This window comes from Ascaphus truei, chromosome 5 (genome assembly GCF_040206685.1).
Source record: "Ascaphus truei isolate aAscTru1 chromosome 5, aAscTru1.hap1, whole genome shotgun sequence".
Classification (NCBI taxonomy): Eukaryota; Metazoa; Chordata; class Amphibia; order Anura; family Ascaphidae; genus Ascaphus; species Ascaphus truei.
This window is the reverse complement of record NC_134487.1, coordinates 126,244,969-126,259,968: the sequence shown is the minus strand read 5'-3', so window position 1 is coordinate 126,259,968 and position 15,000 is coordinate 126,244,969. Positions and strand designations below refer to the sequence as shown.

Here is a 15,000-nt window from a genome sequence, read left to right as displayed (position 1 = left end):
AGAGAGGGTGTCAGAGAGAGAGAGAGGGTGTCAGAGAGAGAGAGAGGGTGTCAGAGAGAGAGAGAGGGTGTCAGAGAGAGAGAGAGGGTGTCTGAGAGAGAGAGAGAGGGTGTCTGAGAGAGAGAGAGAGAGAGAGAGAGTCAGAGAGAGTCTGAGCGAGTCTGAGAGAGAGAGAGTCTGAGGGAGAGAGTCATAGATGCCAAGTGTCAGGAAGAAAACATTAATTTTATCGTTGTTCTTGTTCTTTTTTTTTTTATAGTGTACTTTTCGAAATAAACCTACGTTTCTATGAAAATTTAAATTTTTGTTTTTTTGCGGCCCACTTAAACTTAAACCTTGTTTATTTGGCCCGTGTTAACCTTTCAGTTTGACATGCTTGACTTAAACTGTAAGCTTTCCCGGAACGGGATTTTCCTTGCTATGATCCAATTTTGTTTGTTGCGCTTTTATTGTAACTTTCTGTAATGTATTGTATCTTTTGTAAAGGGCAATATTTATTTTCCACATCTCCTGTGAAGCACGGCTTCTTCTTTTGGCTGAACTCTGTATGCACAAATGTTACTGTGGATTTCAGATTCACAAGCCTGGCAAAAATGGTGTATTAGCGTAATAACCAAAGTAAATATTTCTCGGCTAGTACTCTGATACCTTGAAAAAAAAAAAAAAAAACCACTTGTTGAACCTGAAAAAAGGATCTTAAAGCACCATTTTCCCTTGCCCGTTTTTTGTTTTAATAGATGCAGAAGTTCTTTATTTACCACGCTTTGTGCCTTTTTTTTTTTTAATGCGTTCTAATGTTTTACGTTTCTTTAGGTTATTATTGCAACCATTCGGGCCCCGCACTTCTTCCTCTCGCTCCTGATAGCGCCGGGATCCAACTTTAACCCAACTGGAGGAGGGAGGGCGGCCCCCCAGCTCCCCTCTCTCCAGTCATAAGTTGGATCCCGGCGCCGACAGGAGGAGGGAGAGAAGGAAGTGCGGGGGCCCCAGACCGGTAGGTGAGGAGGGAGTGTGGTGTGTGTCGTGCCTCCTGCAGCGTCAGATGATGTAACTAGGTAAGTAAACCCTGTTTTTTTTTTTTAAACAGAGGGGCCCCGCTGACAGCGTGCCACCATGGGCCCCATAAAGCCTATGGCTGGCCCTCTTCCTCTTTGAAATAGGCGGCCATATTGGATGCACGGAAATGCTGGATCTTTGCCAATCGTTCACAGGAGAACAGATCGATAGGCAGCTTAGATATTTATATTGCCTTAAAAAAATTTTTTTTTTTAAAAAGTGTAAAACTGCTGCAAAAATAGATAAACTTATGAAATATAGCAAAGGGCAGACAGCCCGTTCTCAAGAGGAAATCTGAGATTTACAGTGCAGAGTTCTCTTGGTTTATCTCTCTCCTTTTGTTCTAGATACGGTTTGGTTTACTTGGGAACTATTATGTGGGGGTTACACCTGTTGATTAATTTATTGTTATCTTTGTGCACCACCACATAATTTAAAAAAAAGTGGTTGAACAGCCACTCCATCATACTGACATACTGCAAGAAACATAACCACATAGAAACAGAGGAAGCACACTTCAAAATACACTAGACATGACAAAAAGCAGACACTGTCCAGAAACTCTTTCTACATTTACATTAGGGATTGATGGAGTACTGGGAATCATAGGGTTAAGAGTAATTATGTGACCGGATTACCTGAGGGTGTCCTAAATGATGAATGAGAAGCTGACTGTTCACCTTTCCTGGACATCCAGTGGTTGCAAATAAATTGTCATTGCATTTAGACCACCTAAACAAAAAAATATAGGGTTTGAAAGTGTGCGTGTTTACTGCAGCTGGCATTTTGTGAAGACAAGAACCATGTACTGCAATATCCAGTCTTGAGAATGGTACTTTGAAATAGTAACTGTCACACGTTGTACCAAATTACAGGCATACCCCGCATTAACGTACGCAATTGGTCCAGAGCATGTATGTAAAGCGAAAATATACGTAAAGTGAAGTACTGTACTACCTTTTTCCACTTATCGATGCATGTACTATAATGAAATCGTCATATATGTGCATAACTGATGTAAATAACGTATTTGTAACAGGCTCTATAGTCTCCCCGCTTGCGCACAGCTTCGGTACAGGGAGCAGCCGGTATTGCTGTTCAGGACATGCTGACAGGCGCATGAGCGAGCTGCCGTTTGTCTGTTGGGTGATATGTCCTTACTAGCGAGTGTACTTAAAGTGAGTGTCCTTAAACCAAGGGGTATGTCTGTATAATGTTGTCTCATTGTGCAATCTGTTGCTTTGATAGTTCTAAGGGAGACATGTTTTTTTTTTTTTTTTACTTAAAAGTTGGTTAATTTCTGTACTTGTTGGAAAAGTGATAACTACTATTGTATAAAAAGTTTTACTCTGTAGTAATGAATTGAAACTACATTTATAGAAATGCAATACGAAGAAAACCTTCTTGTAGCAAATTTTCGTGAATATAAAATGTAATACTGTATTTCAGTTACATTTAACCCTCCATGGTAACCCATTTGAAACAAGTAAAGTATTTTCGCAGACTAAGAAGATTTAATTCGGTATTCACGACAGAGTTCAGTTTACGGAATTTAAGAAAAAATACGAATATTAGTAGAACAAACAGATTTCAGAACTGTTTTGTTGTAAGATTCAAGCATTTTCTGATTTAACTACATGAGAACTTTTAGTAAACCTATAAATAAAAATGGAATGTCAGTATTGGTAATCAAAGCCAGGTAGGATGCTTTAATTTCCAAGTCCAGCAAATGATATGCTGGCCCTGCACTCCCGTTATGATTTCTTTTGAAGTAGAGAGATTTGCAAAGGTATTTCTCATGGTGCCGAGTATCTGTGTGACAGGATCTAGCAGAAGCAGTCAATGTATAAAGCTTTTCATCGAGAAATAGATATACACTCGGTTAAGTGAAAAAAGGCCTTCTAAGACCATCGAATATTTAAAAAAAAAAAAAAAAACAAATTCGACAGAGAAGAACATTCCGTGGTGTTCTCCCTTCTTCAGGTGCACCTGAGGAGGGGAGATCACCCCGGAACGTTGTGCTCTGCCGATCTTTTGTATATTCGATAAACGGTCTAAAAAAGGCCCCCTTTTCACTTTACGGGTCTTAAAATAAATCTTTATTTGTAAGATATTGAAATACAGTAAATTGTATATGCACATTTTTGTAAAAAAAAAATATGTGACGTCACATTAGAAGTAAAGTTGTACCTGAACAATCTTGCTCTATCTGCATGGACAGGCTTATTGTCTTGAGGATAGCTGTAATAATAATAATAAAAAAAGAAAAATGTTACTTAAAATTTGGTACACACACACACACACACACAACCTCTAATGGTTCTGTGATTTGTGAAACTCCGCATTTTCACTGCTGCTTATGCAATTGGTCTGCACTGGTAACTTCATTTTATTTTCCTTATTCAATTCTGCTTTGAGAATTAAATGTTGCAACATTTTGTGCACAAAAACTTGCACACGTCTCAGAAAGTAATCAATGAAATACCTGGAGCGAGTCATTTCCCAAATGAGCCAGTCGTTCCCTGCTACTGCTCCTACTCTGGATGTATTTCTTAAACACCAATCTGCTGACATGAGAGGCACCTGCACAGAGTCAAGAGACAGAATGGCCTGGTGGGTAGTCAGATCATAGAAACGTATAGTGCCCGTCTTCTCTGCCACCATCAGCTGAAAAAAAGAGGAGATTGTAAAACATTAGCATTGTTATAGGTGCATTTAATGCTGGTATGTTTCCAAGCTCAAAGATGAATACAAACAGTTGGACGTTTGTAAGATTTCCCACATCAACGCCAAGCGATAATGGCGAAAGGCTGGGTTAAAACTGTCCGTGAGCACATTCATGTCTAAGTGGTATTTTTACTTGCTGTGCACTGCACAGTGAAGGGTTTGTATCATTGTTTGATCCACCATTACTTATATAATGTGTGGTTGAAACCTCTTCCAGCTTCACTTTGCACTACCAATATAACTATCCTCACAGTGATGAGACGCAAAAGGTCAAAATAACTGCCTATGAGTAGGGTTACTGGCTATGCATTTCTTTAACTCGGGCTGTGCAATGCAGCAGGCATAAGCTTATAGGGGTCCATGTTAAAATGGATAAGAAGCAAAAGGTGACACTGTTCATTTGTATGTAACTTCCCAGAATCCCTTGCTGTAGTGGAAGCACTGTATGCTAAGAGATAATGGGGATAGGCAGGGTTGCTGACCTGTCTGAGACGTGAATGTGCTCACAAGTGGTATTTTTCTATTTGCCACATCAACCTAAAAGCTTGTATATTTGTAACTAAAACATGTACTATTAAAAATAACAACGATGACAAATCATTTTAATGTGACACAGATACTGTATGAAGTGGAAGACCGTCCGACTTGTTTACCACGGATGGAAAGAAATGACTATTGAAATGGAATAAAATCTGAAAAGTAATAAAAATGACACGAGAGTGAATTTTAGGTTAGCGATGAGAAAAAAAATGTGAAGATGCAATTATGTGTGTTATTTCTGACGTTTGGGTGTTAAAAGGATTAATAGAAGACCAGATTACAAACATGCAACTCATTAATTAGAAGTAAGTAACAATAAATGCGTTGCCAATTCATTGATTTCATAGACTGGAATGTTGGACTGCAGATGTCCCAAACGTCCACATGCATTGTAGGACCAATTGTGATCTGAAGTGGTTAAATTAAAAGTAGACAAGAACAAACCTTGAAAGCGTCCTCTGGATGCCATGCCACACTCATCCCAGGGGAACGCAGCACAAATATAGCAATCTGGTTTCCTTCTAAATCCCAAATTCTCATAAAAAATGTAAAGGAAATACAAACATTAAAAATGATCTGTCAGGTGTTGAAACAAATACAACATTTTCTCTCCAGAATGGAAGTTTCCAAGATCGACGGTGCCAATAATTTTTGCCATGTCAATTCTTTACAAACAAGTTTTAAATAAGATCAGTGCATTATCAGCTGGTGTATTAGAACTGGTAAGTTGACATTGCCGTCTATTTGGGACAGCAGATTTTAGTGACTCAACTGCAGAGATAAAACTGAAAATAATTAAAAAAAAAAAAAAAAAGGATTGTGATTCAGCCAAGTACACTGTAGAAAATGAATTTCTTATTTCAAATGTTGAATACTGAAGCCAGGTTATTGCTGGTCCTTGCCATCGAGATGGGCATGAAGGAAGCACAGCTAGGCTAAAGTGTCCAAAGCATCAAGATGTTACTGCAGAACCATTATCTATTCAGGGAAAGATGTTTTTTTTTATCAAATAGGAAATACAATTAGAACAAAGGGATAAAAGATAAAGGTTTCACCTGGTTGCCTTCTTTATGAACATACAACATAGCTTTGTCATTTAGGGGTGGGATCCAGAAGGAAGTATTTTGACATGCTGGTCATGGTGTAATCTTATTCAATTATAGCCATGCATGACAACATGGTGCTTTATGTTGGATCTTTAGCCCATAACCCATTTCAGGCATGGTAGCCACAAGGGCTTGAAACGGAGCTGCAGTGCCAAAACGGAATTTTGGCACAGGTGTTACCAAGAGCTCGCTACCTGATGGTCTCGACTTTTTAGAATGTATGGGTATATGTGCCAGTTTTACTGTGCTTGTATCAGGGAGGTGCTAATTGTGTGGGCATTGTATTAGAAGAGAAATTGCCTATATATAGTTAAAGCAGAATAAGACCAAGCTGACCTTTTGGAAATGCTCGATGTTCTTTTAGAATGTACTCTGATTTTAATACAATTGGCAAATCTTTCGTTTTGATTGTTATCCAATGTCAGAATGTATTCTCAACGTTCAAATCATGAAAAAGATTGGATGTGTAGCAACTGATAAATTGAGCCATTTTGAATGCTTTTAAAGGAAATTATGTAGCTAAATATAAAAAACACCACAGAGAATCTGCCACTTTCAAGTGGCAACAGAGTTGACTTGTTAGTTATGCAGACCAACAGAGTAATTTTATGTTTGGTTAGCCAGCTGCCAAAAAGACATCAAATATATGTGTTGTGGTGTTAATCAAGTTTAGCAACGGTCTACTTAAGAAAAAAGTGCAAGTGCCACTACCATTTGGAATAATTATTTATAATTTGTAAATGTAAACAGTTTGTAAATGGGTTTAAATGTGTAACTACAAGTGTCTCTACGGGAGTGAGGATGTGGAGGAGGGGGGGGGGGGGGGTTCTTCAATGCTTCGTCTATTTTTCCCTTTCAAAAGGAGTAAGAGAGACTGCAATCAACACTTATTACAGATTTTATTTTTACATTTAAAGTTTCATATCAGATTGATGTGTGAAACAGTGCCTCATATCAGTGAGGAGAGTTCAAAATGTGTAGTAGGTTTAAGCTACTGCAGATCTCGCTCCAATAGTAATAGTGCTAATCTTTGCACAAACATACAGAAACTCCCGTTCCCTGTAGGCCGTTTGGCTGCCGCCAAAAACCTGCCGAGATAGTTCCCCGCAATGTGCGCTCCCCCGTCCGACAAGCCAGGTGTGCCGCATCAGACAACTGCATATTTAAATGTCCCGTGTGGGATTTCTACTGTCCATACGACTCGCCATCTTTAAATGTCCCACCGGACATTTAAAGATGGCGCGTCAGAGCAGCGTGTCTGGGCAGTGCAACGATCCCGCGTAGGACATTTAAACATGCAGTTGTCGGATGCGGCAGACGGGTCATGCTGTTGTCGGAGCGGGAGACCTAGCTTGGCAGGTCGGGCGAATATCGCGGCGAAGTGTCCAGCGCTGTTTTTGTCGCGGCCAAACGTCGCATTCCGTTACCGCCTACTTTAATTGGAGTTTCTGTGCGATTATGTCTTGATAGGGCACACAATAAAAAACACACAGACCGTTGCAAAAAGCATATTTTAAGTTGGGCAGAAAGATGTAGACTCATGTTAAGAACATCAACTCTCCACACACGAAAACCGTATCATAACGTTGTACAATAATACAAAACAATTTCTAAATATATATATATATTTTTTCAACTTAAATTTTATTGATATTTCACATGTTCTACAGACATTTAATACATTCTTATTCAAAACATCTTTGTAATGATGTCCGCTGTCCATGCAAAGCTGCTTTCAACAGGTGGCAACAGGACATACGGGGTAGACAAACCGACCAACACAAATCACAAACCTAAGGGGAATGGGGTAGGGGTAATAGAGGGTGGGGGGGGGTGTAGACCTTCCGCTGTGGTTCCACTGGAAGCTCTGCGTCTACCGGCTCATTCTTGGGGGGCCAGATTTATCTCCGGCAACACCCGCTGCCCATCCATGGGGTTTTGTTTAGCTTGACCTAGATATTTCTAACTTGTCCTACCTGTCTATTCCTGTGCCCCAGCCCCAAAGGAAAACGCACTTATTTCTATCATTGCCATATCGTGGACCTTTCTACCCCCGGTATGTCTGTCTGGGCCATCCAGGGCGTCCAGACTTTTAGGTAGTTTGTGCCAGTGTCATTGACCAAACTCGTCAATTTCTCCATCTGGCAGACTGTCCAAATTCTGTTCTGAATTGTAGCAATCCTTGGAATCTCATTTTGTTTCCATCGTGCTGCTATCTCTCCCCGTACTGCCGTCGTGAAGTGCGTTATCAATTTATTTGCTTTTTTTAGAGAGGCCTGGATGCGGCCTGTTTAAGAGAAACAGCCATGGGTCTGGCGGGATATGTGTGCCTAGGATCCTGTTCAGCCAATCTTTGATTGAATCCCAAACTGTGGCTATTTTGGGGCAAGACCACAGCATGTGTAACAAGTCTGCTTGCTGTCCACATTGTCTAGGACACAATGGGGAGTAACTAGGCAGAAATTTAGCCACTTTTGTGGGGGTGTGGTACCATCTCATCATAACTTTATATGCGTTTTCCCTTAAGGTCGTGCACATAGAACTTTTGGAAACTGCCAGGGCAATTTTCGTCCACTCCTCTAGGTCCAAGACCTCCCCTAAGTCCGTCTGCCATTTGGTCATATATCCTATCTTTTCTGCCATGGTCGAGCCAGAACCAGTTACTTCCTTGTACAACTGCGATGTGAGTCCCTTAGTGGTCGTCCCTGTGCGACAGAGCTTTTCAAAGTTCGTTAATTGATTTATAGGTTGTTGAGCCTGATAGAATGCTCTGACCTGGAGGTATCTAAAGAATTCAGTATTGGGAAAATTTATGTTGGATTTGAGGAGATCAAATGTTTGTATGCCTCTTCTACCCTCCAGGTCCACTAATCTATTAATTTGTTTCGTTTTCCAGATTGTGAAGTCCGCACTGTTCAGTCCTGGAGCAAATAACGGATTCCCCCATAATGGGATTATGCCCGATGATTTATGGGTCAATTTGCATTTGAGCCTAGTGTTCTCCCACACCGAGAGTGAGTTGATCATTGAGGAAAGTGGCAATTTGGTGCTTAATCACCTTTTTGGGGAGCCAAATTAGATGTCCCAGTTCGACCGGGGCGCATCTCTCTTTTTCTAACCCGACCCATCTTTTTGAGTCCGGGTTGGTGTGCCATTGTACAATCTGGCATAATTGGGCCGCTTTGTAATAGGACAACAAGCAAGGTACCGCTAGCCCGTTTGTTTGCGCATTATCCGCTTACCTACTCTCGCTCTCCTCCCTCCCCAGATAAATGTATCTGTCGCAGATTGAAGTGAGAGAGTATCTCCTTCAATCGTAATGGCACCGGGAGGGTCTGGTAGAGATATAGAAGGCGAGGGAGCAGATTCATTTTAATGCAGTGGATCTTCCCTATCCAAGAAATTTTGTGGTTGGCGCATCTTCCCATGTCCTCTCTCAGGGTATGAAACAATTTGGGGTAATTTGCCTGGTACAACAGGTTGGTTGTCTTGGTTACATTAACTCCTAGATATTTCATTTGCTTCTGCTGCCAGTTAAAGTTGAAGTTGAGGGTGATCAGCTTCTCCAGATGTTTAGGTAAATTTATAGTCATGGCGTCCGATTTGGATTGATTCATTTTGAATCCGGAGATCCTGTTGAATCTCCCCATAAAGTCGAATAAATTTGGTAAAAAGGTAAGGGGTCTAGATATTGTCAGGAACACAACATCCGCATACAGTGCCACCTTATGCGACTGGCTTCCAATGACAATACCCGAGATATCTTTGCTGTCTCTTATCTGAGCAGCCAAGGGCTCCATGCATAATGCAAAGAGGAGAGGATAGAGCGGGCAGTCCTGTCGCCATCCGCTCCTAATTGAGAAGGGGTCCGAAGCGAACCCCTGATGGGTCACCCTGGCTGACGGTGCCGAATATAGGGAGAATATGGCTTTTGTTCATTTCTCTCCCAACCCAAATGCTCCAAGTGTGGCCTCTAAGTATGGCCAGTCTATCCTGTCGAACGCTTTTTCCGCATCCAGACTGAGCGCCATAACTGGTATGCATCTTGAATTGGCTATTTCTAACAGATCAATGATTCGTCAGGTATTATCTGCTGCTTGCTGACCCGCTATAAACCCGACTTGATCTGGGTGCACCAGTCTGGGCAGGATGAGACTCAATCTGTTGGCCAATAATTTAGCGTAGATTTTAATGTCCGAATTAATCAGGGATATTGGCCTGTAACTTCTACAGTCCTGTGGGTCTTTACCCTTTTTATGTATTACCGAGATTGACGCTTGGAGCATGTGGTGGGGGAAGGGGGTGCCTCTCAACACCTGATTCTACATACGGAGGAGATAAGCGGTCAGTTGGTTCTTGTATTTTTTGTAATACAGATTCGAGAATCTGTCAGGACCCGGGGCTTTAGAGGGTATCTGGCTTGTTTGCTTTTTCAAAAAATTTCCTCTTTGACCAAGTCAGTGATTTCTCTGCCTGGGAGGTCAGGAGCAGATTCACTTTAATCTGTGTGTCTCTAATCTTTTGAAGGGTAGCTGGGTCAGGAGACCTTCTGTTGATCCCATAGTTTTTTCAGTTCATTCTGTCCCTCTATGATTTTTGCATTTCTCTCTCTCTTTCTCTTGGCTGCCAGACTGATAAAAACCCCTCTTAAATGTTGCTTTATGTGCCTCCCAGAGGGTCTAAATTTATTTTAATATAAAACGGTCACATGCACAAAGATTCCAAAATGTGTTTATCTATTTTCCCTTCAAAATGGAATCCTAACATACCCTATTTCTTTGCATTAAAACCAGTGCAATAGTATGAACTAGTAAGAAGATATTCTAAAACCTCTCCAGCCACCCAATTAGAAACAACTTACTAAAAACATAGGGCGATGCTTAGATTTCATAGGAAAAGAATAGCCAGATTATCCCCAAACATACTTTTGTTGGTGTCCCCGAGGAGAGGGCTGGAAACCGCTATGATAGATATATTTTACACATCAGACTATCTATACGAGTATGTGTAAAAAAGGGGGAGGGGGAGTGGTGACAACTCCTGACAAAGCAATCAGCGAAACGCGTAGAGTTGCAGCAGAGGACTGGCAAGCTTGGAGCTGATACCAGACACAGTTGGAACTTCCGCCCTTAGCTGTGACGCGGTAGCAGGAAGTGACGCGACGGCAGTGACGCACGCGGAAGTACACAGCAAGGAGCGAGTGAGACGCTGTGAAGCTGCTTGCACCTGTCCTCCAGTTACATCTGCGGTTCTCTCCCCCACCCGATTTTATTTGGGAAAATGTGAGTTCATTATACTTGTGATGATTTTGCATTATATCCAGTTTGAATAGTATGCACTATTGTGGTCTCTTTTATTTTTATTTTCATATCATACCTACCTATTGAGGGTTATCCTGGTCTTTCGACTAAAGAGCTCCAGTCAGAGAGAGAAGGATCTCTGACATGCGATATTATACGGCGATTTTTGTGAGTTCTATTCCTAAAGATTATCAAGAACATTAGCAGTAATTACAGTCTGCACTATATATGTTTTATTTCTTTTACATATATCACGATTACTCTTCTGCGCTCCTCCTCATCTCCAAGCAAAGAAATTATCTATACAAGTGCTGTTGGAGTGTGACTTAATATGCAAAAGCCATGAGGGCTGTGCACTGAAATGATGAGCGTCACCTCCCTTGCTAATATTTAGGTGTTCAATTTTCAAGGACTTGTTTTATGCTGAAGGAAAACGTAGCTTAATACAGGGCAGAGTTTCCTTTATGTCAATGCAGCGTTAAACCACTTTATTTACTCTGGTGTATGTACAAGACAGCATAGGGTGACGTTCATGGGACTTAGTTAACAGTTGTGACAACCGCAAAAACTTTTAAATGATTGATACATCCCCTTCGAATTTGCTGAAGTGAAGCTTATTCTGACGTCATCCATCTAAAATATTAAACTGGTCATCCAGGTAACAACAACTGGAAGACAAGGTTTTTTCCCCCATTCAGCTGCAATAGTGCCGATTGGGTTACTATTGCAGGGAAACGCATTACGTCAATGGAAATTTCTGTGCAATAGTGCCCTCATTGGAACGATCACAGTTGAATTAATAATCCGCATAGAGAAATCAACCAATAGATCAAGTGAACTGGATTCTGCACGGCAATTAAAATCTTTTGGAATGGAAAAAAAAGCGAGTCATCAACCAATACACCAAAGAAACCTGGCTTCTGCACTGCATTACAATTACAGGGCATTCTGCGTGGTAAAACCTTGTAAAAATTATATAACTGTATATGGTAAAAAATAAATAAAAAAAAACACAAGCCCAGCAAGCTCCAAACCAAATGATCCTTGTGACAAGTTTACAAATAATTTTGGGAAAATTGTGTCACCGCTACTCTTGGTAACAAAAAAATATTTATTTCAAGTTTTTGCATGGAGAAATATCTCATTACCTCGGTGGTCATAACAAAAATGTACACATGCAAAACACATTAACTTTAAGTTGTAGCATAACACACATGCTAGATGCCAAAGCCTTGGGCAATGAACATATAAAAGCATGCAATTAAGTAACAGACTTTCCTATGTTTTCACACGTCCCTACAACCACTATTTGTGTGCAGAAGGTATATACAAATGCATGGATGCCAATGAACATGATGAAGAGATCCATGAGGGAAATTTACTGAATAATTATTTTCAATTTTGAATCAATTCCCTGCTTCAAAAAATTTAATATGATTTGTCTTTTTTTTCCCCTCTAATAAATATGGAACCTTTTGTGATAACAATTTCAATAACGGGGAAGAACATGCTCCCCCTGTGTGTTCCCCAAGATCAGTGACACCACAGGCATGTGATCATGAAATGTCCGGCATTTGAAGGGTTTGTTGAATGTTAGAGGTGTGCCAGATAGGCTCCCTGGGAAAAGGTGAGTTTTCGGGGAATTTTTAAATGCCTGAAAGCTGGTGGAGAGTCTGATGGTGCAAGGTAGGGAATTCCAGAGAGGCGGCAGCATGGAAGAAGTCTTGTAAACAAGAGTGAGAGGAGGTAATAAGGCAGGAAGAAAAACGGATGCTCTGCGCAGAGAGTAGGGGGTGTTTAGGTATGTATATGGGGAGGTCTGAGATAACGTGGGGGCAGCGTTGATAAGGTGGGAGAGCTTTGCAAGTCAGAGCTAGGGTTTTACATTTTATTGTAGAGGATATGGGAAGTCAGTGTTGAGATTTGCGTAGTGCAGCGTTGCGTGAGGCAGAGGAATCTGGCAGCAGCATTTTGGTATAGGCGGACAAGGGGAATGCCAACTAAGAAGGTTGCAGTAGTCAAGGCGGGGCATGATCAGTGAGTGAATTAGGATTTTAGTTGCATCATAGTTACATACAGTAGTAGATGAGGTTGAAAAAAGACGTATGTCCATAAAATTCAACTTATGCAAAATTTAGTTGAGATTCTTATCCTGTATTTGTATTTACAGTATTTTGATCCAGAGGAAGGCAAACAAAAAACCCAAGTGAAACATTATCCAATGATGTCTTATAAGGCGGAAGAAAAATTCCTTCCAGACTCCAAATAATGTCAATTAAAATACACCCAATGTTTACTTATTTGGTATATCCCTTTCTAAAAAGATGTCCAACCCCCCCCCCTTTTTTTTAAAGATATCTATATTATCTGCCATCACAATCTCCATGGGTAATGAACTCCAAATTTTAACTGCCCTTACTATAAAGAACCCTTTCCTTTGTTGCTAGAGAAATCTTACCTCCAATATTAAGGGATGACCATGTCTTTTGTACTGCCCTTGGGATGAATAGTTCTTTTGAAAGCGCCTTGTATTGACCCCGAATATATGTTTATATAGTTATCATATTCCCTCTCCTTTATTATTATTTCCCTCTCCTTTATTAATTTGGTGGCTCTTCTCTGCACTTTTTATAGTTCCATAACATCTTTTTCATGGAGTGGTGTCCAAAACTGTACTCCATATTCAAGGTGTGGTCTTACTAATGCTTTATATAGGAGCATAATGATGCTTTCTTCCCTTCCATCCATACCCCATTTAATGCAAAACAAAGAAAGAGGAGTGAGAAAAGGACAGGTTTTGGCAATATTTCAGAGGTGGAGATGGCAGGACTTTGAGAGACTGAATGTGATGAATGAAGGAGTGAGCAGAGTCAAATATGACCCCTAGACAGTGGGCTTGAGATGTTTGTGGTGTTATTGACAGTGAGGGAGAGTTTGTGTGTAGGGTGGCAGTGGAAGGGGGGGTGGGAAAAGAGGGAGTATTGGTTCCGATTTCGACATGTTAAATCTGAACACATTTCTAGCATGACAGTTTACCTATCCATCATAGATACAATTCCTACCTGCATGTGTGGTCATCGCTTACACTTGCAATATCTTTGCCTTCATGTGGAGAAAACACCAAGTCGTTGATGTAACCAGAGTGGCCTTCTATGACCTGCCAAAGGAAATTGTAAAAGGAATACAAGAGCATACAATTTGAAGGAGGGGGAGAGATAGATATTATAGTGAGAGAGAGATATTATATACAGTAGAGAGAGAGAAAGATATATACATGCATACACATTCTGGGCATTATTTAAATCCATGCCCTCTAATTTGTCAAAATTCCTGGAACTAATAGAGAGCAGGCATTTAATCTCAGGGAACCAGGCGAAATCACCCAGGGCTGTAGAGTGGTGTGGTTATAGGAATAGCCAAACCGGTTATGCCCTTCTAAATGCAAACTCCTAAATGGGAAAATTTGCCAAAATGGATAACTAAATCTAACATTGAATAATTGTGTCCCTTAGGACATAACAAAATATATAAGGATTACAAATATATTTTTCAATACAAGGTACTTGACTACAGGATATTTTATTTATTCATATTGCCTTTATGTGGTCTAGGAGGACTGTGCCCTAATAAAATCCTTTTCATGTTTGGGGTCTTCCAATGTTTGCCAATGTACTTTACATATAGTACAGCTGTGCAAGACAGAATAATTCAAAATTAAGCCAATAAGAGATTAGAGCTACAATTCTACTTTAGATGGTCAACAAAAGAAATGGAGCATAAACCAACAGCAGAGAGAAGAACTTCAGCACTTGAAAACCATTGCCCTGCAAGATATTACACTTAAAGACGGCCTCTGCATGACTCCTATTTAGATTACATTTTTAAAAACCTACTTGTTTAAGTATATCGCCATTAAAACAAATTCTATTGAGAGGCATATGGACAAAGCTTTAAGCTTATAAAACTATGTTTAACATTTAAGACAGCACACAAGCTGAATAGACTCTAAGGGGGTTATTCATCAAGCTCCGTAATGGGTTAACACATCCGAACAGCCATCACTTTCCTCCAAGTTCATGAGAGAGAGTGAACACCCGATCAGGTGCGTTATCCAGTAACGGTGCTGAATGAATCTGGGGGTTATTCCTTAAACTACGATCTCCCACCCCCGTCTCCTGCCGCGTAGCAGAAACTTTGACTTCTAAAAATTCTAGCAGGCTACTAAGTTATCTCCGGGAGAAGGTCTTAAGTTTGTGTTTGCAGCGATTAAG

At 40.5% G+C, this 15,000-nt stretch overlaps 1 protein-coding gene across 2 annotated transcripts in view; it reads right to left on the bottom strand.

The window, feature by feature from the left end:
- NUP37 (nucleoporin 37) overlaps nt 1–15,000 on the bottom strand; it is a 37,450-nt gene that overhangs the window by 2,912 nt on the left and 19,538 nt on the right. Inside the window, exons 5-9 of one of the 2 annotated variants that reach the window (XM_075600627.1) lie at nt 13,792–13,886; nt 4,768–4,858; nt 3,542–3,639; nt 3,247–3,297; nt 1,695–1,788 (exon numbers count right to left, since the gene is read on the bottom strand). In XM_075600627.1, coding sequence (XP_075456742.1) covers nt 1,695–1,788; nt 3,247–3,297; nt 3,542–3,639; nt 4,768–4,858; nt 13,792–13,886 — 429 coding nt within the window. Of the gene's footprint in view, nt 1–1,694; nt 1,789–3,246; nt 3,298–3,541; nt 3,724–4,767; nt 4,859–13,791; nt 13,887–15,000 lie in introns of both variants that reach the window. The other variant, XM_075600626.1, reaches the window with a different exon arrangement.